General features: G+C 39.2%; 1 protein-coding gene across 1 annotated transcript in view; it reads right to left on the bottom strand.

The window, feature by feature from the left end:
• The window catches only part of DPT (dermatopontin), a 33,608-nt gene extending 11,780 nt beyond the window's left edge, over positions 1-21,828 (bottom strand). Inside the window, exon 1 of the mRNA XM_072137735.1 lies at positions 21,488-21,828. Within this exon, the coding sequence (XP_071993836.1) occupies positions 21,488-21,783 (296 nt within the window). The 5' untranslated portion in view covers positions 21,784-21,828. The remainder of the gene's footprint in view (positions 1-21,487) is intronic.
• Positions 21,829-26,711: the final 4,883 nt, after the last annotated feature.

Genomic DNA, 26,711 nt, shown 5'->3' on the forward strand with positions numbered 1-26,711 from the left:
TGGTTTCTATGTATTACACGGGTCACCTGCTGGCAGCAGGACTCTGGACTCCCCAGCTATCCATATGGGAATGGTTATCACAGAGAGGGCATGGAAACAGTGATGACTGCATAGCACCCTCCATTCATGAGAAGACAGCAGGTCACTTGACCCTCGGCTCCCAGGAACTCCAAGCAAACTTTACCAGGTATAGTACAAAATGGGTAACCTTATTAGGATCTTATACTTGCTCTGGTAATGTTTATTAGTGGCCGAGTACTGCAGCTTCTGTGTGTACTTTATGTATTTTCTTCTGCTCTTCCATTATCAGGTTCCTTTATCTCTCAGCTGTCAGTGGATAAAGGGCAGAGAAACTGCCTAAATAAGGAAGAAGGGTGAGGAAAAACAGGGACACAGGAACCTACGGTATTTTATTTCATGAAGGATATTACTCAATTCATCATTATTATCTACACTAATGATTTACAAAATTTTGTCAACAGTTTTGTTGCACTTTAACCCCTCACCCCTCCATGACATTGGGGAACGTCAGGGTGTGCTTGACATTGAGAGGGTTCAGAAGTAGAGCCTGTGCCATCCGTGCAGGAGGCCGGCTGTATGTGACAACTCAACCGCTGCACAAACAGCCACAATCGCAATAGTTGCGATCCTGGCTGTTTAACCCTTTAGGCTGTTTAGGTGATCAAACATGAACGCATCACCTAAAGGGGTTGTCCGCCTCTTCAACTGGCAATTTTGACCCCTGCGCCTAGTACGGGGGTGCTGACTGTCTCCACGGCAACTCTGGGGTTCAATGAAGTACCCCAGAACTGCGTTACTTGACTTCCTGCTAAGTCCTGCCTGTAGCAGGACCGAGCAGTGCCAATGTCAGTTTATGCATATGCATAGGCTGACTGTTCTAATATACTGCCAATCGTCAGTATGGCAATGTATTAATTTAAACAAGTGATCAATTGATCACTTGTTCAAGTTCTAGAGGGGGACAAAAAAAACTGTAACACAAAGTAAAAATAATAATAATAAAAATAACATTTAATACACAATAAAAATCTACTAAATGCCCCATATGGTCTAAAATTCCCAAACACAAACAATCCTATTACAACCTGTACAATAAAATAAATTACTGAAACTGTATGGTGAATGTTTTAAATAAATGAAAACACAGCAAAAATTAAAATTTTTGCGCATCCGACCAAAGAAAAAAACAAAGTTATCAAAAAGTCACATTTTACCCCAACCAATAACTTGTCCCGCAAAAATAGCTAAAACAGCTCAATCAGCAAAATATTAAAAACATTACACCGTTAATAGGCAGCAATGCAAAATTTTTCTCTCCAAATTAGTTTTCATTCTATAGAACAAGTCCAACAAGTCATCATGTTAGCTATGCTATTTGGTGTGTAAAATACAAAACAAAGGTAAACATGCAAATAAGTTTTGCAAGATGGGATAAGGAAAACCACGCCTCTTTTAGCTACCTTGTAAAGCAGCTCCCTTGAAAAATTAATTGCATGTTTTCCCTGGATGCCCAAGTGGAGCATCCATGGCTATAATGCCTACAAGGCGGCCTTAACCCCTTCACGCTCTGTGACGGATATATCCCCCACAGAGCTATGAAGGGTGTATGAAGAGGGCTTACGGGCTGAGCCCTCTTCATACAGAGATGGGCTTTGCTGCATATCGCAGCAAAGACCCATCGCTAACACCCACGGTCGGTGCTTGCGGTGTCGCCGGCGCCACTGAAAGCATAGCGGTGCATGGGCGCTGCCATGTTAACTCTGATCGTCGCTCCCCCGAACGTCACCGGGGGGCGGTGATCGGTTGCCATTACAGCCTAGGGTCTTTGTCTGACCCGAGACTGAGTGGCTTCTGCAGATTCCTTACAATGGGCCAGTGGTAGGAACGATCTGACCATCTAGGGTTAATATACCCTAGAGCAGTGATGGCGAACCTTTTAGAGGCCGAGTGCCCAAGATGCAACCCAAACCCTTCTGACTTGAAGCGAAGTGCCAACACAAAAATTTAACTAGAATAACAAGGTTTTAATTGAGAAAACATAGCTCAAACGTTACAATCTTTAGTGTTACAATAAAAACACTATCAACAGAGCTCAAAGGTTTGCATTTTATGTGCTTTTGATCAATTAAAATGGAATCTGTCATAAGTTTTTCTATGCAGGGGTGTACCAAGCCTGTCTGCTGCCTGAGACGAGCCATAGAGAGATGCCCCCCCCCTCCATATACGTAATATATCAGGTAGTGCATATAATGTACCGCCATGTAGTATAAAATGCATACAGCGTACCACCATGTAGTATAAAATGCATACAGAATGCCACCATGTACTATAAAATGCATACAGCGGACCGCTATGTAGTATAAAATGCATACAGCGTGTCGCCATGTAGTATAAAATGCATACAGCTTGTCGCCATGTAGTATAAAATGCATACAGTGTGCCCCAATGTAGTATAAAATGCATACAGCTTGTCGCCATGTAGTATAAAATGCATACAGACATCACATACATATACACCCACATATGCACATTACATACATATACACATACATATACACCCACATGTGCACATTACATACATATACACATACATATACATATACACATCACATACATATACACATTACATACATATACACATACATATACTCATTACATACATATACATATACACAGATAAACTTACTTTATTTTATTTTCTTCTACAGGAAGGTACTCCAGGAATGCATGCAGGTTACACTGTATGCATTCTCCACTCCCACCTGGAGCGGAGGAGAGGGGGGCTACGGAGTGGAACGGGACAGAGGGAGCAGAGCAGTGCAGAACGGACCGGGACAGAGCAGAGCGGACTGGAACAGAGCAGAGCGGAGCGGACCGGGAGGGAGCAGAGAGGTGCTCCGGGGGATGTGGCGGCCGGTGGGTAAAAGGATGTGCCGGCTGGCGGGAAAGAGGATTTGCCAGCCGGCATGCATGGGGTGTCAGCCATGGCGGCGGCACAGGCCCCGGGTTCTATGGGAGGGGCAATTCAGTCAACGCTCCCTGCGCGGTTTCTATGGGAGCAACTGAAACTTTCAGCCCTTCCCAAGTTACCGCGCATGCGCGAAAACTCTGCAGTTCTGTCTATGGAGTGGCGCGTAGTTCCACCGCTCGCATAGACAAATTTTTACGGGCAGCGGGCAGAGGCTTACCGGCGACGGTACGCGTGCCAACAGAGACGGCTTCGCGTGCCGTCTGTGGCACGCGTGCCATAGGTTCGCCATCGCTGCCCTAGAGGGTCTAAGAAATAGTGAAAAAAAAGTAAAAAAATGTAAAAATTAATAAAATATTAACCCCTTAAGGAAGCAGGTTTTTTTTGCTCATTTCTCGCTCTCCACCTTCGAAAATCATAACCATAACTTTTTCATTTTTCCGAGTACGGAGTTGTGTGAGGGCTTATTTTGTGCGTAACAACTTACTTTCCCGTGATGTTATTTATTATAACATGCTGTGTACTGGGAAGCAGAAAAAAAATTCCAAATGTGGAAAACTTTTTTTTAAAAATGCATGTGCGTAACGTTCTTGTTGGCTCATTTTTTACGACTTTCACTCTTCGCTCCAAATAACACCTCTACTTTATTCTTTGTTTCGGTTCGATGGCGGTGATACCAAATTTATACAGGTTTTATTGCGTTTTGATACATTTTCAAAAATTAAACAAATGTGTACGAAAAAGGAAAAAAAATTTTGCCAGCTTCTAACTTTTTCATACTTGTACGGAGCTGCGGGAGGTGTCATTTTCTGTGAAATGAGCCGACGTTTTCATTGCTACCATTTTGAGGTCTGTGCGACATTTTGATCACTTTTCATTACATTTTTTATGTAATGTAAAAAGTTGTAAAAGTCACATTTCGGACATTTGGGAGCCATTTCCCACCTCGAAGGCCACCGCCACCAATAACTGGTTTTATATTTTGAAAGATCGGGCATTTTGGGATGCCGCGATACCTAATGGGGCAGATTTATCAAGCAGTCTGAAAGTCAGAATATTTCTTGTTGCCCATGGCAACCAATCACAGCTCCCCTTTAAAATATTCATGAGCACTGGTGAAATGAAAGCTGAGCTGTGATTGGTTGCCATGGGCAACTGGAAATATTCTGACTTTCAGACTGCTTGATAAATCTGCCCCAATGTGTTTGTGATTTTTACTGTTTATTATATTTTATATCAGTTCTAGGGAAAGGAGGGTGATTTGAACTTTTAGCACCTTGCCGACCGAGGACGAACTATATCATCTTTGTGCGGCAAAGGGTGTATGGAAAGAGCTCACGAGCTGAGCTCTCTTCATACACACCAGGTAATGGCTGTATAAAACAGCCAACACCCACCTGTCACCGATCGCGCCAGTTGACCTGTTAAGTGCCGTGGCGAACCCGCACCTAACTTACTGTTATATGTGCGCCGCCATCTTGGATGGCCGATCGCTGCCCCCTGGAACCTCATCGGTGGGCAGTCATTGAGACTCGTAGGCTTGCCATGTGCAATGATTTCTAATAGCCAGCAGAGGGCTGGCTACTAAAAATCATAGCAAAATAGCTATATACTGCATTACAGTAGTATTGCAGTATATAGTATTAGCAATCGGACCCTGCAGGGTTAAATTACCCTGGAGGATCTAAAATAATGGTAAAAAATTTTAAAATTTTTTTTTAAAAAATAGTAAAAAAAAAGTAAAAGTATAAATCACCCTAAGTTTCCCTAAAACTGATATAAGTTTAAATAAACAGTAAAAATTATAAACACTTTAGGTATCATCGCGTCCCAAAATGTCCGATCTATCAAAATATATTAGCCACTTTTTTGCCATTTTGAAAAATATAAAAAATTCTATAAAAAGTGATCAAAAGCCCTTACAGTCCTCAAAATGATAGCATTAAAAATGTCATCAAAAGTAAAAAAAAAAATGAAACCCCCCACAGCTCCATGCAATGAAGTATGAAAAAGGTTTTAATTTTTTTAAATGTATGAAAACATTATAAAACCTGTACAAATTTGGTATCCCTGTGATCGTACCGAACCAAAGAATAAAATGGACATGTGATTTGGGGCGCTCAGTGAAAGCTTTAAAATCCAAGCCCACAAGAAAACGGCGCAAATGCGTTTTTTCATCATTTTCACTGCATTCTGAATTTTTTTCACGCTTCCCAATACACAGCATGGAATGATAAATACCATCACACAGTGCAATTTTTTACACCAAAAACAAGCCCAAACAGAGCTCTGTACATGGAAAAATAAAAAAGTTACAGATTTTTGAAGGTGGGGAGTGAAAAATGAAAATGCAAAAATGAAAAAGGGCCATGTCCCTGAGGGGTTAAAGGAGCGGTAAGACGAACAAGAGCTCAAAACAAGACCCTTAATATGGAACAAGCAGATAATACTGTATATAAGAAGTTAAAAATACATTTGAACTGGGGTCATCTACAGTTATATGAAGAAAGAAGGCTCCACGTCTCTCACAGTAGGCCTTCAACATCCCTGGTCCTGGCCATAAGTCAGGGCCGAATGGATCCATTTAGTGATCCAGTCATTTGAAGATTGTTTCACCAACTCTGCCTTAGCTTCAAGATGATTGTTCCTGAGCAATTTTGTTCGGACAAAATCACACCATGCACTTGTTGGATTTAGTGGACCAAAATACAAATCAATGAACTTAACTCAGCAGGTCCATTCAGTTCAGTGATTCGAGACTTGGTCCATTTGTTGGAACAAATTTGCTTGTATGCAACGGTCTTAAACGGCTGAGGTTCTTAGCTATGAAACAGTCATGATCACAGCTTTAGATGCAGCTTAGATTTAGCTCTAAGTAGCAAGAAGATGTCTTGTATGTCCATGGCTACCAAAGATGGAGACCTTAATGGGAGGACAGTGAATGACTAGGACAATTTATTTTTCATAAACTTAAGGCACAGAAAGAACACGTGAAAAAAACAGAGGAGATTTTTGAATCTCATCCCTCCAAGGATTAGTATTATGACTTGTATAAACTGCAGAACTCATTGGAATTTGTCCTGGGATAATCCATCATGAAGTTAAATGTGCAAAACACAAGCCATTGTTATGGCAAGTATATGAAGTCAAATAACTTATCCAGCCTTAGCGCTGTTGTCCATATATATGGGAACATGAGTAACCAGAGGTATCTGTTAGGACTGCATACAGTAACAGTACAATATAAGATCAAGTTGTCATGCAAATAGATTTTGCTGCACTGAATTCCAGCAGGTTTGGATTTTTGTTAACCTTTCACAGTTGCATGTGCTTGCTACCATTATTTGAGGCCATAAAGTGCTCTGAAACCATAGGCCAGGGACATTATAGCTGCAGGATACTGCAAACTTAGGTCAGGTCCCTAGGTAGCTCTCCCTGAATACACGGACAGACACTGATCTGTTAGTACTGTGCCATAGGTGAGCCCCCCACCATAATCCACTATACTGACGAAACTTTACTTTGACCTCAAAAAAATCTAGAAAAAAAATCAAGGTATATGACATAACAAGTAGGAGGATTCTATTTCATTCATTGACTTGATCTTACTAGTAGAACAGCTTGAAATCAAGGATGAATGGATGTTAGTGGAGGAAATTAAATCCTGTGAACCAGTGAAATGTATATAGTATGTAACTATGTGTCTTACCATAACAATGTCTCTCCTCTGTTTACAAGGCCTGTGTAATCACAGAGCTCCTCTGCGAGTCCTGTACATCCTCTGGCACACAGTCACATTAAATGAATGAGTCGAGCTTTCAGCTCCTTGCAAGCTCTGTGATCAAAGTAGGATGGTAAGGTTACATTGCAGACAGTGGGACATTGTTTCTGAAATTGAAAGCATGTACTCCATCCAAATCTATGGTGAAATGTCAGTATCCTAAAGCAATTCAGAGATGAAATTGTAATGTGGCTTTAATGACTAGTCATCCTCCACAGAAAGTGAACTTTTGCTCAGAGTGTAATCCATTTATTAGGGAACATTAAACTTATACACTTTGGCAGGTTGCCAAAGAAAAGTTGCATTAAAAAATATAGTGGATTATTTTCAGATATTCTTAAGGGCTAACTAAACTATCAACACTATTTTATAAATAAACAAGTAAACAGCTAAATGAATATACAAAATAATTAAAATAGGATCATATGGAGTCTTAAAGGTGTCCAAAAAGTGACGCGTTTCGTGAATGCATCCTTCATCTGACTGAAAAACATGGACAATGATTTAGCTGTTAACTTGTTTATTATTTTATCCTCAATAAAACGTCCACTGGTCCTCCTCCTTCCTCTTCTGGTGTAAACACTCCACCTTACAAAGCCGTTCTAGCGCCCTACATATAGCCCCATATTTTTATGTTCCTTGCCACAGTCCTAGAAAATGTTAGTGGTTCTTTATTCAGGAGAGCATGTACTTGTACTTAATTTACTTAAGCATGTAGTTAATTTACAGCCACATGGACTATGACTAGGTTACATGCGCCTGCCTTGATGTACACGACCAGGATCAATCAATAAACAAAGAAAAAAAAACTGTACCAGTCTTACCCTCTATCCTGAGGATGCACTGATTGTATCATTGTGTTTCACTCTGACTTTGATAATGTGAATACTGTTTTATACTTGTTGGCTAACTTGATTGTTTTTGTACCAAAGCCATCTGTCTCCTGCAAACTCTGGTCTTGTTCTCATAGAGTTAACCTGCTGTGATTGACAAAGTTTCTCTTGAATCACCTTGTGGACTGAAACTATGGTTTCTCCTATAAGCTCCTCCTGATGTGTAATATGTGTCTGTTATAGAGATTTATTAGCATGCTCCCTATTATCCTGTATTTCTAATTTCTGTCCTCTGGTATTCTGACTCTAGGCTTGTGTTTAGACTATTCTCTATTCTTGTGATTTTGTATTGTGTTTGCCATCTTGTAATCTGGCTCTGGACAGTTTGTTTGTCTTGTCTATATAACTGTGTTTTGCACTTTGGCATAGGGAGGGAATGTCTTCTAGTTGTTTACTTAACACCATGGGTAGGAAGGGCAATAGGGAGTGAAAGCTGGAAAGGGGTTTAGTGTAAAGTTCCCACTGTCTCTGTGTCACCTGTCCAGTCCCAGATTCAGCATTACAGAATATTATAAAGTTGCATAACTTTTATTATACAGGTATCACTGGTGTGTATTTAAAAAAAAATAACAATGGCCTAAAAGAAACAAATTCCAACATGACAGCTACATTTGTCAGGGGTGTTTTTCTTGAGGTAAAACAACTAGTTTGCTGGAAGAAACTGTCAAATGTTTCTAGGAACAACACGTGAGTATTTAACTATAGGAATGACTGACAGGTTGTTTCCTATTTACTTGTAAGAAAATACATTTTAATCAAGCAGAGCTGGTAAGGAAGAAGCCTGCGGTAAGATGCCAGTTGATTCTTTTCCAGGTGCCGTCTGTTTTCAAAACTAAGTTCTCTGAAACGCTAAAATATTTCAGAGATATGTGTATTTGTAATTAGGAATCTATCTGTATTTCATTCTGTCTGGGGCTAGATCACCATAAATATCTGCTGACAAGTTCCCTCTAAAATCTTCTCTACCATTGATAATATATTATGTACTGATTTCATGACTTTTGAAATAGCCCGATTTTATTGACTTTTGCAAGAACATTTGCAACTCCTAAGAGTTGCTTTCACTGCAGAACATGATGCTAAAATGTATTTAATGAAACAAAAACTAATGCTTTGTTCTTACAGTACACATGGAATGCAATCAGGTCTCTTGTCAATGTCATTACTATTCTGTGCATGTTTTACGCTTCTACAATACTTCATTTCTGCATGACTGGTTTTGCATTCTAGAACATACTTTCCCACAGTTTCTAGAAACTATATACAGGCAGTCCCCCGGTTACATACAAGATAGGGTCTGTAGGTTTGTTCTTAAGTTGAATTTGTATGTAAGTTAGAACTGTATATTTTAAATTGTAACCCCAACCAAATTTTTTTCGGTCTCTGTGACAATTGGATTTTAAAAATGTTGGGTTATCGTAAGAACCAGGATTAACAATAAATTATTAACTACATACATATTTAATAACAGTTATAGCTATTTATTGTAGCCTGGACTAAAGTACAGTAAATTACCAACTTCCAGAGGTCCATTTGTAACTAGGGGTTGTCTGTAAGTCGGGTGTTCTTAAGTAGGGGACTGCATTTACCACGTTAAAATAAGCTTTACTTTTGCAACTGCTAATTATCCATTTAGGTACTATGATATGTTCATTGTGGCATATTTATCATTCATAATTCCCAAAAATGATGGATTTGTACCCCCCAAAAAGCTGTCTAAAGGGCTTCTGGCACATATTTTTAAGGCTCCAAGACCATTTTTTTTGGCTGTTTTCAGACTTGTGCGGCAAAGACGTGTGGTCTTGGGAAAGGTGCGTAGTTTTGGCGAAAGGGTCGTGGTCATATGGAAAAGTAAGGAGGATGTACCATTTTGGCGCACAGTTTAGACCTTCTGCAAACAGGTCTAAAAGTAGAACTCGACAGCCTTATACTGTGACAAGACTAGTGGTGACCAGCACTGCACTGTCGGAGCCTGAGACACACCTATTATTTCCCAGGATGTAGTATTGAAGCACACCCATTGGAAAACTGCTATTTGATACTTCATTCTTTCTTACAGAACAGGGAGTGATTTGCAGCTATTGTTGGTAGGACATGTGAATGCACATACTGCTGATTGGGAACTGAACATATTTTGTTTCAAACAAGTACAAATTTAATGCTTCAGCTGAGATCCTGTCTGTCTAATTCCAGATGAATGACTGTGCTATCAATAAGAAGCAAAGTAAATAAAGTACAGAAACATTGTTTCTGAAGAATTGTACATGCAAAACTAAAGAGTAAATCTTTAAAAATACGTATAATTAACATTTTCTGAGCAATGTCTTCACAGCAGTAAAAACATTAGAATCTTCATTTGTATCTTCAAATCTTTTTATTTTATTAGAAAGTCTGTTTACTCCCAGGTTCACGATGAAATAAATTTAAAGAAAAGATTGGTCATTAATATCACAACAATTGTTTGGCTATTTACAAGTATTCCAGATATTCGGACAAGTGTTGCAACCTCTTTACTACTTATCAAGCATAGTGCCATATATTTGTAACATTGTCTAGCTGTTCTAGTTGGTGTCATCTATCTGCTGCGAGGTTCTGTATACTGAGTGCAAGGTGCTCCTTTTGTTAAAAACCAGGTGTGATTTTTTAAAAGCAATGTTAAACCTCCAGTTTTTTTTGTGGACACGGAGACAAAATGGAAGGAAAACGGACACGCAACTGAAGCTGAGCACCAATGCCAACGTGAAAGATCCCTAAGGTTGTCTGCATGCCTTGTGCAGAAATTCTGCAGTGTAATACAGTATTACAGTGAATGTGATTTTGAAAAAAGTAATGTCAACAATGTATATTATTTCCTCCAAGAAATAGTTTTGGATAGATGGATATATCCATCAGCAAGCTATGGAGGATGTATGAAGAGACATGGGGTTTCATACAGACATGGGGCTTGCTGCATCTTGCCGATGGCATGTAAAAGACAGCGGCGCATGGGCACCGTCATCTTTGTTGAGATTGCCGCTGCCCGTGATGTAACAGTTTTACCTCAGACACTATTGATAAATCTGCATCTCTATCTATATATCTCTATCCAGTTTACCACACAAATGAGGGTATTACACTCATTGTCTATAGTAACCAGTCAAAGCTCAGAGCTCATATTAATGACCTGTGGCAAAACAGCAGCCAATCACAGCTCAGCTTCCAATTGCCACAGCAGCAGCAGACAATGTATTCTGTATATGGTGGGTAAAAAGTGGATTTTGAAAAGTGCGGGGTGAAAATTTTGGCTCAAAACATGGTCTAAGTTGTTCCCTGAGTCACAGGCAACAACTGTGCAAAATTTTGTGCAGATTCCTTTAGTGGACATACATACATACATGCACACACATACATCCAGCTATATATATTAGATATGTGTTTTTGTTTTCATCAATGAAATGAAAGTTGTAGGACAACATGAAACCTCATCTTGAGCAGTGAATTAGAAGGGCGTTTCTGACTAATAAATGTCAAAAGTGTTTTCAAGTTGAAACAAGTATAAAGTAATGTACGAAATGTGCTACCATTGAGGAAAAATTACTACTAAGAAGAGGAATGGAGATTTTTTATTGAGCATCATTCTTGTTCAGGCAATAGAATAACATTGCAATAAAAAACAACATTTTCAATACAGCTTTACATGACCCTTTACATGACCCCCACAGCCATGTGCAGCATCGGAGTTTCTGAACTAACACCAGTGAAGTAAATAGAGAGATTGTATAACTATAGATAGATAGGCATGTCCCCCCAGATCATGAGGCATAGGCCGTGTGGTAAAAAATATGAAATTAGCCTTAAAGGGGTATTCTCGTCTGGGCATTCACATTCGTTTTGATAAATCTGCCATATATAAACATTTCTTCAATTAGATGTTATTAACAAAAATGTTCCTGTGTGAAGATAATTTCTCATAAATGTAGTTATTTTGTCCCTTAGAAACGAGATAGCTTCCTCGGATACGGCCACCTCTGCTGGAGGGATTGCACAAAGAAACAAAAGGTTTTTGAAATGTCCGGGAGTTACTGCATGTCCCACAGCCGTCCTGTGGTAATGATTGCTGAATCAAGGAGGTCAGGCAGGACTCTATAGCGCATGTCTGGCCACTGCTGCCAGAGTGTGACGTGGTCGTATCCGAGGAAGCCATCTCGTTTCTAAGGGACAGAATGACTACATTTATGAGAAATTATCTTCACACAGGATCATTTTTTTTAATAACATCCAATTGAAGAAATGTTTATAAATGGAAGATTAGTTAAACTGAATGTGAATGCCCAGGTGAGAATACCCCTTTAAGCAGCTGTGTCCAGTCCTTTAATTACAACCCCTTTAGCTATAGCCGTTCATAAACTGACCCTTCTTAATTACCCTTTACAGCCCAGACAGGATCTGCCAGGGGGGAGGCTTTACTTGGGGCCTGATAACCCTAGGGGGGAGGGGGTCCCTGCCCTTCATAGGTTGTGAGAAAGCCGGTTTGTACATGGAGTGCGAACAGTTACATCTTTCCAGGCACATCTCCTGAGCAAAGGGATCAAAGGTGGGGAAAAGTTTGTGTGCTTCTTTCCCGCCTAAAAAACACAAAGGGACACAAAAGAAAATCACATTTGTCACATAACTTGGACATGGGGAGAGAGGTAGCAAGGTACCCCGTTGATTGGAAGCAATTTGATAATCAAATCAGACACGGAGAGTACCATTCTGGAGGGAGGGAGTAATGCAGACATCCCACTCTCAGTGACATCACAGTCAGGGGATGGAGGCCAAAAACCATGTGAATCCAGAGGAACCCCTTTGGTTATTTCATCCGAATTGTCTTTGCTGCATTCCCACAGCCGAAGTATTTCTAACTATTCCATAGGAAGGGTTTTTTGTTTCTTTTATCCCATTTTTATTTTCATAACTGTTTGTATATATTGTATGTATATTGTTTGTAACCTTTTTATTATCTGACACGTTCATATTTTTATGAGTGTATTGTACCTTCACGTATATTTAAGTTACCTTAATAAGCATCCGCTTATTGAGGACTCCCTAGCGTAAGTTTACCCCGTGATTGAACTCGAGAGTCAATGTTCATAAGAGGCTTCCTCCGCACTGCTGGGCAAAACTATGTTTCGCGTAAAAACCTATGATCAAGTTGGCAAAGCCGCAAGCAGTAATTGTGATTTGTGATTATTTCAGTGTTTCTAAGCCAGAAACTGGTGTAGAAGCACCGATAACTGCCCAGCAAAGTATACAGTGCTTGCCCAGACATAACAGACTACAACAAACATTAACTATTAAAGTCATAATTATCTAAATACATGTACCATATTGAACAGTCTTATAGCGGATGGTAAGTATGACTGTTTGACACATTCACATTAATTCTAGAATCCTTCCTCTAAATTCACTTGCAGTCTGTTTATTGTCAGCACAAATAGTCCGCATTTGTAGGACCTAATGTGCATTATATGCTGTTTTATGCACAATACAGAGTTAGAAGAAAGTTCACAGACCATTGAGGAAGTCAAAGCCAACAAACGTGGTGTTCTGGAATATTGACATGACCTCTTTCAGGCTGAAAGAATGATGCTGATATCCCTTTAGGTCGTGATCATTAAAAGGGCTAATTCTATTATCCCAAGTGAACTAACGGTAGAGGAATGGTTAAGGAACTAGACCAATATAGAAGGATGCAAAGTTTACAACTTCTGAATTACTTATGAATTACCGCTAACCTGAACCTTATCTGACTGCAAAACAAGCATAAACCACCCCTGCTGCTGTGCTTGATAGTTGTTATGAGATGTTTGTGCTAACATGTTGGGGCTTATTTACTAAGGGTCTTCGGGAAGCGACACATTCAGGAAATCGGGCGTGCAATCTTATTGAATCGCGGCACAGTGCATTGTTATCGGGATCTCCTCCGGACTGGGTAAGTATATGTGCCTCGTTGTGTTTGGTTTTGCCACTGAATATCATGCAATTTGATGCCTAGGGCTGGATCCTTCTTTTATAAAGAGCTTTCTTCTTGAGATAACACAAAACATTTTTATGTATTACAAAATGCAGATGATAACTGCATCTATAACTGCAATAGTTATGTAGTTGATATATGTTATATATTACCATTTCGATTTTGGATCTAAAAAACCCCCCAAAGGAGTTTAAGGGAACCGTAGTGAAATAGAATAAATATGTACATATGGAGTCAAGTATCATGATTCACCATTCATGTACCGTCCTCAGAATTAAATGCAGCCCATTGTCAGTGTGTGCCTACATACACATAGAGGCTCATTTACTAAGGTTTGCGGATCGCACTTTTGTTGGACCGTTCATCTTTTTCAGGGATTTTACGGCGTGGACAGGTATTTAACAGATATCTGCGATATGATTGTGTCGCACACTGCGCTGGCTTCCATGCGCCAAAAATTGGGGGGCATGCCGTAGGACAATCCGACTGATTCAGACTGAGCACGGGATTTAACTTTCAAACTGTGTCGCAATCCAATGCACTTAGATGCACCACTAAAAAGAAGATGATCTGTCGGACCTGAGCGTGGAAGCAACACATGCAGGTTATTTAGTGAATTGCGGCAAAGTGCATTATAGTCAGACAATGCACTTTCGGTAAACTCTGTCGGACGGGTAAGTAAACTTGCCCCATTGTGATAATATTGCACTAACTGTACATTTTTTTCTTTATTGTATCTTGTTAATTTTATTACTGACTGAAGGAGCAAATGTTAATTACCTTTACAACTAGCCAGGAAATTATGTGCTATCTTGGGCCTGACACTCCAGGAGACACCTCTGCTAGTTCATCTCTGGGGAAGGAGAGATCTAAGGGAAAGTAGACTGTGTGTTACTTCCCCTCCAAAAGTTAGGACGAAGACAAAGGAATATCATAGCTGTCCATAACTGGGGAATAATTCATAATGATGGGTCCCCAGTTATAAGAGAGATTTATAGGATCTAAATATGCTCATGGCCCGAGTATCAAAAGCTTAGCTGCAGGTGACCCAGCCAATTGCAAAAAAACCCTAATGTCAGGCCTAGACACCCCAAGTTTGTCATGGGGTGAAAGATAGTGAGGTACCCTGGTGATTGGAAGCAATGGCACAGTTGTGCCATCTCCTGAAGGGAGGGGGATATGAAAAACTCCCCCTCACAGTAACATCACAACCAGGGGTTGGGGTCAAAAAGTAAAATGGCCACAAGACCTTGCTCAGTTCTAAAGACTCTATTCATTAGAAGGCTGGTCTAATCTCTCCATGCTGTGTCCTCCATCCAAGGTGTCATGTGCTAGTAAGGCTATTTTGTTAACTTTTCCCTATAACTGTTTGTATGTATTGTATGTATATTGTTTTAAATTCTTTTGCTTTTATTTTATCTATAGTTTATGTTTTGAGCATATTGTATTTTTTATGTATAACTTTAATAAGTGTCTGCTTGAAGCCTTAAAGGATCTAAGTTTCTGAAGGGATAATGTTATCAGGTCATTTGACATAGTATATGTAGTAATTGTAGTGATTGCATATTCTGCGTAAATCTTCAGTGTGCGTTGATTGTGTGGTTAAGGTGCCTACGACCTTCTTTGTATAAGTAACTTGTGCATGGTGGCAGTGACTGGATCTGAGTGCATGGAGTATATTTAGTGTAAGGATGCCATTTTGTGGAAGTGGGTGGAGATTAAGGGCTATATTCTGGGTCTCCATAAAGTAGGTGCACCCTATGTTTGGATTCCAGTGTGCAGAGTTCGTGACACACATCAAGAAATTAATTTCCAATTTGCTACTCAGACCAAGTGGCCTTAATAAGATCCAAATCATTGTGTTATTATTGTGCTGATCTAGAGAAAATGACAGTAAGAAACTGCAGACAATGCAATTATTTAGATACTACTGTATTTTTCGGACTATAAGGTGCACAGGATTATAAGGCACAACATCAATAAATGCCTGCAAAAATGCCTAGTTTCATATACAAGGCGCACCGGATTATAAGGCGTACCTGATTGTAAGGATGAATGACCAGCAGGTGGCAGATCTGGGCACAGTTCAAGGCAGCTGTTGTCTATAAGTATGGTTCATATATAAGGCGCACTGGACTATAAGGCGCACCTTTGATTTCTGAGAAAATCAAAGGATTTTTTGTGCGCCTTATAGTCTGAAAAATATGCACTTTTATATGCATATATATATATATACACACTTTTAAAAATATATGCACTTTTATTATATGTATAAAAAGTGTCCTTTATATCCTATTCATTTATGTCAATGAACTTATGCAATTGTAGAGGCATTGTGTTACGTAGATCTTTCGGTCTGTTAAAAAGCTGCCCTTTTTCCTGGATGATGTCTTTGAGATTCATAGCACTGCTCATTTGAAGGGACTGTTAAACCAATCTTCATCGTACAATGTAGTCTTCATAAATATAGTGATTTAGCAGGATATTTATTACCATGTATTACACAGGTATGCATTGATTCCATTTGTAAAGTTTATCTGTCATTTCTAGTGATTTTCAGAATAACATTCTATGTGTATACTTGAGAAGCTGCATTATACATGCTTATTATATGACTTGTATGTGACATTTACCTCCTCTCTTAGAAGAGCACACAGTAAAATGAGATTATCAGTCTCTTTATTCTACAGGAATACCAGAATGCATCTTGTGCTTGTTTTACTCCAGCCCTGTTTTCCATCAGCAGCTCAGTCCTAACCCCAAGCCCCTCAACAATCTCCATACACTTCATGGGAAGGATGTAACGTGATGCTTCATTGGGCTGAAATTTCACCTGAATTTTCTCAAGACAAATTTAGCTGCGAATTAAGATTAAATGTAGAGTTTACTGGCAAGGTATATGTAGCCTGGCTTTTGCTTCACTCACTTGTCCTATAGCCAGACACCGGACAATAAGACTGATGAGGGGAGAACAAGGGGGTTCAGTCATATTTTTGTGCAATTTAGTGTAAAATTTCCATAGTGTTTCTATTTACTTGTTGTGGTGAAGACTTTTTACACAGGTAACTGTTCTGTCTTATAATATTATGCCAATCTTGCTCCGGTATTCCTCTCATCATCAATGTTTGTGGTCCCCTTTAAATAGTGATACCTGAACTCATAAATGTTGGGATGTGACATTTTCAATGTATAACCTATCAGGACCCCTCCCCCACACGACTCTACTCATTTTTCAGATCTAACTAATGCATATTTGCCCTTGCCCTGGAAAAAATAGTGAAAATGAATCCTGGCCTTTACAACAGGGGAAGCTATGCAGATCCACAGAGAGAATTGCATCATTGATATGTGTGACAATGCAGGCTCCTGGAAGTTTTTGTAGATCCCATCACAACCTTGTAATCCTTCTCTGTATCATTTTGGTGGCTACAAAACAGTTAAGTAGGAAGAAACTGGAAACAATAGCACTGAGGCATAAAATGCGGATTCTCAGAAAACAAACAAATTAAAATTAAAAATAATGATAGGTGTTGTTTGAGGAAAAATAGTAGCATAATAATATTGAAATAAAATGAAATAGTTTGAACAAATCTCTGTATTAATCGATAGCTACATTTACAGTGGTTTGAGACATGAGATACATAACTAATTTTGGGAGAGTAGCAATGCATAGCTTAATAGACATCGTTTATTCATATACTCTCAACACTTACAGAACGTATACTTTGTCTTATATTACATTTTCTTCAATGGCTTCTAATGCAATGTCTGTTGTAAAGTTTTTTTTCTCATTTCTCTAAATGGCTTTAGCAGCAAATCCAACAAAACAGCAAATCCAACAAAAGTTGAGATCCTAGTAATGGTTTCAATGTGCATGGAAGGGCAAGGAGACAAGACTCGGGTAACACAAATACACAGGTAACTATACAATTTGTGTATAAGTAAAAACAAAAGAAAATTTGTTAATATAATAAAAAGGTAGGACTTGTGATATGTAGCATGAATGCTCACAGTTTTCCGTAGGAGTTTTAAATTATATATATATATATAAACACTGCTATAGTCACTGATTGTTATTCATGATGTCAGAATTTTTTAGTAAATTTTTGAAAAAATTTTAACAGGTGCACTTGTAAGAATAGTTTTTTCAAGAAAACCCCTTTAAATCCTTGCGGGTAGAAGCATTGTGTAGCACCTCTACTTTACAAATTAAAGAGAGACAAGAATTAGGGAAAAACTAGCAGCCAATGAGATTGCAATTCTCATTTTTAGATGAGATAGCAATGTGACTGATAACCTGTCTTGTCTATTACACTACTATTTACACTCTACAACAAGCACCATTGCCCATGTAACTAACTAAATGAAACTAAACTAACTAAATTATTAAAGGACACCTGTCATCAGGTCTGTGTCACTAGTCCTGTCACTACTACCTGTTGGAGCAGCTCACACGGATCCCATCCCAGCCTTTATCTAGTTATTTCATACATTAATCATCATAAAATAATCTATTTTTTATCATGTAACTGAGGCTGGTCACATGGTCAGAGGCAGTGATGTCATCCCTGTTCCCCCTCCCCTCTCCTGCCCTGCTCATGTCTGTGTGTAAAGTATTGCTAGTGTGTGTGCTGCATCTGCTGACATGCTGCATCCTCCTAATACACAGGTGAGAGACACAGACATCAGCTACACATGAATCTGACATGTTCTACTGTAACATGGCTGCATCCTGGAGCTGCTCTCTCCTAAACACACACACATGCACACGCAGGCTGCAGGGGGTGTGGTCACCAGCACCAGGAAGCACATCATTATACAAGCTGTCAGTCATGCACTGGGGTTGTGGCTGTGCCTCCCACTCATGAATAAGCTGGACAGCTTGAATATGCTAATGACTCATTAGACATTTCACAGGTCATTTGCATACAGCTTTAGGACCTCATTGCTTAGGTTTACAGGCATGTAGAGGGACAATGAAGGTATAGAGGCAATGCTCTCTAATGGCAGTTTATGAAAATATATTTAGTTTAGGGGATTATTTTGCATGATGGGTTCTCTTTAAACATTAAACATCAAGACAACCTCTATGTACCCACCCATACAACAGATGAGGATCCTATCCTGAAGAACCCCATTGACTTACTCAAAATCATCTACATTTCTAAACGGCACAGTCCCTTTAATAGGCTGGTTAAAAAATAATTGATGTGGATATTAGTTTGTCAAGGTAACCACATTAATAGTTCTTATATAGATTGCACTTCCATTTAGATCTTTTGTTTCATCCATCCATTTAACAGAAACAGCAGATACAATGGTGTACATTAGCAGAGCTGCAAGGGTCTTTAAGGATCAGGGACACTTATAAAACATGAAAGTAGATATCTCTGTTATCTATAGCAAACACATACACCTTAAACATAAAGGAATGGTGTGTTTGTTTTTTTAAAAAGTTGGAAATATAGCTCTTATTCTTACTATGCTGTTGGTCCCAGCCGATGAGGGGTTCCAACAATTACTGTACATGTTCTGTATTACTCATTTAGAGACCATGTGAAAAATGCAGATGAGATCATATTCTCTCCCCATAAGTGTAGCCTAAATTTATCTAACGCTGATTTGTGTTGGCGCCAGACTGGGTTTGTTCCAGACTGATGAAGTTCTAGCAGAGAGTGCTTTTGGCCCTGTTTCTAAGATCTTAAAGAAAAACAAACCCTGCTTCACTGGAACTTGTCTTACTTAAAGGCAATTTGTCAGCAAGTTTGATCATAAAAACTGCATACAGTAGGACGGTAGCTCTCTGCATTCAAACTTCTGCTCAGCCCCTCCTCTGTGCTCTGAGTGAAAGCACAAGCAGGCTCCTGGTTGATAGCTACAGCTGTGATGCAGAAGGGAGAGGCTGCCAAGCAGTAAACTGAATAGATCTCACACATCAGAGCAACAAGTCCAGCTACAATCCTGGAATATAAATGCATTTTTTACAGTCCTGCTGCTACTAACACATACACAGAGGTATGATTAAACAGATCCCAGTTAAAGTGGTAACACTCTGACATATTTGCATGGTCAAAACTTCTGACAGTTTCCTTTTAACATATCACATAATAGTCAGCACGATAGAAGTTGCCTCAAACTGGAGGACTGAGAGCATGCTAAAGCTAAATAATATGTTAAAACAAAAGTTAACAGCTATTATTCATATACAATTTACATGTTTGAAAGTGAGCAATAATGTAAAAATGTGAATATGAAATGAAATAAGGATCACATGAATTATTGAAGTGATCAAGTAATGAGCAATATAGTAACAGTGACTACAATACAGGGACACAATGGCTGACTTTGCACCATCACAGAGTCTGCTCTTTTATAACCACAGAATAGTCTATTTGTGACCCCCCCCCCCCCACACACACACAAAGTAATCATGCCCTCTCCATGCTATCACTTTTAGTTTGCCCCACAACAAAATAATATCCCCATCATTCCAGTCAGTAAGTTCCTCTATTTTTTTTAAATTAACTTGTTTAAAATAATTATGCAATAATAATGCCCTAACTGTACTTTGTTAAAGTAATAATAACCTTTTGTAACAGCCCCCCTGTGGGGCAACTTTGTTTTCCATGGTCCACTAAGATACTAGTGGTGGAAATATGCCAGTCCAACATGGGTGGCAAAGAATCTGCCAATCCCATCTATCCCTGGGACTACTGAGGTCTGGCCACAATGGTCAATGGCCTAAACTCTTATGTTGGAACTGTCACTATGGAATTTGATGGTGCTATATAAATAAAGATTATTATTATTATTATTATAGCAGCCAAGTTAAGACCAGTGGAAAGGAAACCAATAATGTGTCTGGTGATCATTGGTTCTTTAGTTATTTTGTGCAATTTTTTCCCTTTGCCATATTATCCTGGAAAACTTCTTAGAGGGGTTGTCCAGTCACAAAAAGTTAGCCCCTATCCACAAAATAATGGGGTGACAGGTCGGACATGTGCACTGGTGCTACATTTACTGTCTATGAAATTGACGGAGATAGCCAAGTAAGGTGCCCGGCTATCTCCATCAGCCCCATAGAGAAGAATAGAGGACCAGGGCAACTAGCTGATCTCTTTATGCAGGGTATTGCATTTTCGTGATCCATGATGGTTCCACCATTCAGACCCCCACTGATCATTACGTTAGCCCCTATTCTGTGGATAATTGGTTGTTTGCTGGACAACCCTTTACCAAATTAAATCTATACGTGTTGTAGTTGTCTTAACACCTTTTTTCACATGAACTCATATTTCACATATTCATGATTAATAGTTAATCATCCTCAGAAACACATACGCAATGTCTGCCAGAGATAATCACATGCAGAAATCCTAACACACATTAAGAAGAAGTTCACACTACTTACTGTATTATAAAAAACACTCCATTAACTAGCATTCAATGAAAAAGATGGGTCTTTTGTAGCACTTGGCTCTCAGGAATAGTCAAGCATTTCATCATTATTGTAATGTGGTGAGAGGATCTTCCGATGATTTACATTTATGACCTTAACTTTAACATCATGTCTATTTGACCGTCCACATTTATTATTGGAGAAAATTTTTCTTTTTAGCAAAGTGACATAACTTACCCAGTCACATACCTCCAAGCACCCACATAATAATACATTGTTGCCTGTTATGTATGGTTGCAATAATCCAGATTATGTACATGTATATATATATATATATATATATATATATATATATATATATATATATATATACCGTATATATGAGAATGGAAAGTCTGCAGTGCACATTTACTGTGTAATTGTTTCTTACCATTCCAGTCCAGCTCTGTTGATATCTTCCCACCAACATTCTGTAGGTTGTCCAAGTTCATGAGGGGTCGGCATACACCCATAATTCCATCTTCTATCTGATCCATCTTTTTTGCTAAATGTACTTCTTATGGCAACCACTACCTGTCCATGAGGGCACTGAAAATTAAATCCTTGTCTAAAAAGGTTAACCCACTGATCATCATTTGCGTAGTCTTGCTGGGAGTAATAATAATCATATTGTGCCCATGTTGCAACCACCAACTGGAGCAGCACACAAAGCAGTAACAGCATCATGTTGTCTGTGATCCTGGCACACACTATGGGACTCACTTTCTGATCCTGCTCTTATTTATACAAAGGAACATTTGGTTTCCAGATGTTCTGTATCTTAAGCCAAGTGCAGTGTGTCATAGTTTAACAGAAGAAAAAAAATGAAGAGCAATGTAATTGGATGTTAGTTTGTTAAGGTGGAAACATTTCAGCGTCCTGCATTAAAGTTTATAAGTACACAGTTTAATAATTCCCAAGTATCTATATCAGAGTCACTAAAATCTTTAGGTTCTGACAATAAATGACACAAAAATATTCGTCACTGGTGCACCTTCTTATCATGTAGGTGTCCTATTTAGAGAGAGCACCCAACAGATCACACACATGACCATGTTTTTTCCCCCTAAACTTCAGTATCACTAGGAAGTGGTTCTCCGAGGATTCATTCTTTGCAACCTGTTACCAAGATCAGGCAACACTCAATTCTTCTTACAGACCTATAAGCAATTCAATTATTGGGCCAAATATCACGAGCCACCATGCATTCGATTGGTAAAAGTGCTATCAATCACCATTTCAACGTAAAAAAGGAAACCTTAAAGATGTTTGATTGTAACCACATCAACTTGAATGAGCATGGCAGTATGATCGCCAGCATATTGTATTCAGATGAACTACTGTCATCAAAAAATGGAAGAAAATGAACATGAGAATGAATGAAGACAATATCCTTCACAAGACCTAGAAATCTAGACAACTTTTGCTGATACATATTTCTGTAAGAGAAGCCATATTAAATAGCCGACATGTGCAGGAGATTGGCTGGAAGCCGTCTTCCAGGTTAAGAGTTTATCAAAGGGCCAGCACACCCTACAGGAGCACAGAAGCCATGGACAAGAACAGTGAGGGGGCTTCTTATTTATGGATTGCTGATGTGGCAATAATTGAAGATCTATCTGTTTTCTATTACCATCCCAATCCACAGCTGCTGTGCACTTAGGTGCACTTCACACATGTATGATTGGCGCATATCCCAGATGATTCTCCTATTGTATATGTCTACAGTATTTTTCCATATGACTGTAAATACAGAAAAATGCACACCCCAGTGAATATTTTCTTGATATACCTATTGATTTATATGAGAGCTTTGATGTGAGTCTGGAATCGATAGAGAAACTAGAGTACCTGCCCACATATAGGGGATGTTATTGACTAATGCTAACAATAGGTGGTGGAGATGAGCATAATTGATTCATAAGTTTACCAAAAGCTGAATCCTGTGACGGAAGGGAGATAGGCTTCCCCATAATGGATTTAAGGCATCTCCCAGTCAATCCAAATGGATGTTAGCTGTGATGTCAATCATAACTGACAATATAAAATATTTAAGGAAAACCTGAGGAAAACTGGTGAGGTGGAGTGTGGGGACAGCTGCTCAATCTAGTTTACAGAGGTGAGCCTTTGGAAAGAAGATTGTTTGGTAGAGATGGAGAGTAATTGGAATTCTCATTTTTTTTTTATATGTAAAATAGTGATTTTCCGATTGTCCTCGTTCAAGGAGGATCTATATGTCTATACATGCTGTGAGACACTGAAGGGGTTAACTGTGGATGGGTGGTATGTTTCCCCTGGGTTTCCTACTATGCAAGGCCCTAATGCTGAGGTTGTGTTGTCCAGCACCTTGGACACAGGTGGTGGTAGCAGCCTAATTAGGCTGCATAAAGCTGCTGAGCAGAGCTGAGAGCGTTGTCTCTCTGAAAGGAGGCTGGAGAGCACACAGTCCTGACCTCTGTGCCTGGAGCAGCAAAGTCTTTTGTGTTAGTGGTGAGTTAGAGAATCTCTGTATAGTTACCACCCAGACGGGTAGGATATTATTTGTTTTGATGCCTGAATGTGAAGGCTGTTTTATTTTGTTCCTGCTGATGAAATAAATGCAGGCAAGACCTGTTTTGGACTGTACCTTGGTGTCACTGTCTTGAACTGCATCACAAAACCCCGCTACCTCAGACTCTACTGGGCCAAATCTTCCACAATGCATTAATATATACTTTATATTATTGCACTGAAACATGGTTGCAAAACAAAATCCTACAGAAAGTATCTTTGGGTTATGGCGAGTCTTGTTTTAATTCCACTGTTACGGAAAACTTTTTTTTTAAGCAGGTAACTTAACATTTGATAAATGTTGACAATTTATTAACATTATGAATAAACACCAGGAATTCTATTTCATTTTTTTCCTCTCTCCCTATGCCAGGGCTGATAGAATGTAAGGTTGATTATTCCATGTTCTTACATGCATGAACTAACTTATCAACGTAACAATATGACACAGCGTAGACCTCTTCGGATAGAATTTCCTTTAATATACTATTAAAATAGCTATTTACACCCAATCTTATTCATACTTTTATCTTGTTCTGTTTTTATCGTTTCATCTGTCCATAATCCAAAAGGACTAAAGATCAAAAGATATAAAATGCACAGACCAGATCCACATGTTTTATTCCCATAAACTGCATTTACTCTTGCCAACTCAACAATTTGTATGCAATCCCATATAACAGCGTATTATTCTATTTCCTATATTCACCCCAGAGCTATTTCTCTAAACTAGCAAGTTCTGCTGTGAAAATTGCTGCTCAAGGTAAATTACTGTGCGTTTCTTCCAGCGTCTGACTAGACTTTTAAACATCACATGAGAAATGACTGTGCATGGTAAACAAATCTTAATATATTCCAGGACTCTATCACTACAAATTACAGCATAACACCTCTCACCTACTACAGTTTCAAATAGGCTTACACACTGCCTGCTGCAAATTGGTAAGGATATCTCAAGGGACGTATTTTAAGAGAAGTGTTCTACCAATAAATGTATGTTATAGCATAGGTTATGTCTAAAATGTAAATTCTGAGAATGATTTTTGGAAGTACTGTATATCTAAAAAAAAAATATACATTTGATAAAAAACATGCTTTTATTTTGTCTGAACTAAAAGCAAATGGGTTGTCAGGATTAAAGAAAATCAACCATTTAATAAAAGTAATAAACACTACAGATACTCACCTACTCACCTCTTCACCCCGATCTCAGCCCTTGCCTTCATTCATCTTGAAAAGCAGACTTATGAAAAGCAGACCCGAACACAGGGGAGCGATGTCCAGCGTTCCGGGCTGCTAATCATTCACACCTGTTGGAGAGAGAGGTGGCGTCAATCAGGGGATAAATAATTAGCAGCCAGGCCTACTTTCTCACCTAAAAAAATTCTCTTTTTTAGGTGATTCCGGCATGTCAAAATTAGCAAAAACAAACGCCAGGATAAAGAGGAGAGTAGATGAGGATGTGTAGGTGTTTTTTCCTTTTTTATAATGGTTGATTTCCTTTAAAGTTTAAAGGGAACCTGTCACCAGATTTTACCCCATTAAACTACTAGTTCCCCTCATGTAGTGTTTGATATGTCCTTTTTAGAATTCCCTCTTTTCCGTGAAATCTCCAACCACCAGAGCAATATGAAAATGAGCAGAGAAGCGTTACATCTTGCTTTTAAGCTTAGTCAAGTTAAGTGGCTGCAGGGGGAAGAGAAACAAGCAGTTAAAGACATATTAGCAAATTTGAGCTTCAGCTAAAGATTCAATTCCTCCTTTTTTAACCTCCTGGCTCTGTAGCTCGCAGAACCACAAATCTTATGTGATTCTTATCTTTAAAATGACAAAGCATATTTCTACATCTCAACTGACAATCCCCCTACAACCACTAAACTTTACTCAACTCAGGCAAAATATGACTCTTCTCTGCTCATTCACATGGCTTTGGAGGAAAAGATAGGGTGAGATTTCACATAAAAGATAGAATGCAAGAAATTACATGTCATATCCTACTTGAGGGTGCTAGAAGTTTAATTGGCTAAAATCTGTTGAAAGTTTACATTTAAATGCCTCATTAGAGAACAATAATTCAATTTAGATGTCCCTATCTCCATTTCCGTGGTTATTAGAACCACAAACATGATGTGATCTGAAAGATGAGATCTTTAATATAACACAAAAAGCATACTACAGAAGAGAAGATAAGGGATACACTACCCCTGAAACCTCAACTCTTCTTGACTCTCAGCAGTCAGTTATTTATCTCTTATCCGCACATCTTAGAGGAGTTTTCTGGGAAACAAGTTAGGCCGTATCCACAGAATAGGATCTAACATGCTGATTGGTGGGGTCTCAGTGATGAGACCCCCACAGATCACAAAAACGGAGGGTCTGAGATACCTCAGTCAGAACCCCTCGTCGATAAGTGGAGCTGAATATTTGCAGAGTTGTTTGCAGGCAGCTGCGTCACTTCATGCCCCCTCCACGCTCACATGGCGTGAAGGTGACGTAGAAAACTGGCTTAGAAGCACTGATAAATCTCCCCTATACAGGCAGTCTCGGGTTACATACAACATAGGTATTTGTATGTAAGTGGTAATTGTCCATACAAATATTTTTTTTGCCCTAATGACAATTGGAGTTTCAATTTTTTTTTTGCTGTAATGGGATCAAGGATTAAGCTTCGTAATAGACACCTTACAGCTGATCATTGCAGCCTGGGACTATAGTAAAGTATCCAGAGAGCTTCACCAGAGGTCACAGTGGGCAGAGGGGTTCGTCTTTAACTAGGGGTCGTCTGTAAGTGGGGTATTCTTAAGTAGGTGACCGCCTGTATGTAACTGGACTGTGCAAGTGCCTGTAAAAGAGTTATAGTAACCTCCTTGGCATCCTCTTGTCTGGTCCATCCACATTGCACCATCATCATAGGCCATCTTGCCAGACAGCAGTATAAGGGGTTCGCCCCAGGGGGAACTACTTTGGTCCACATCGCTGACCACCACAAACATCAGTGCAGCCACCACTAACACCTCTACAGAGCCCCCCAGAAGACAGAGAGAGAGATTACATGGAGAGAGTAG

This window comes from Engystomops pustulosus, chromosome 2 (genome assembly GCF_040894005.1).
Source record: "Engystomops pustulosus chromosome 2, aEngPut4.maternal, whole genome shotgun sequence".
NCBI classification, from domain to species: domain Eukaryota; kingdom Metazoa; phylum Chordata; class Amphibia; order Anura; family Leptodactylidae; genus Engystomops; species Engystomops pustulosus.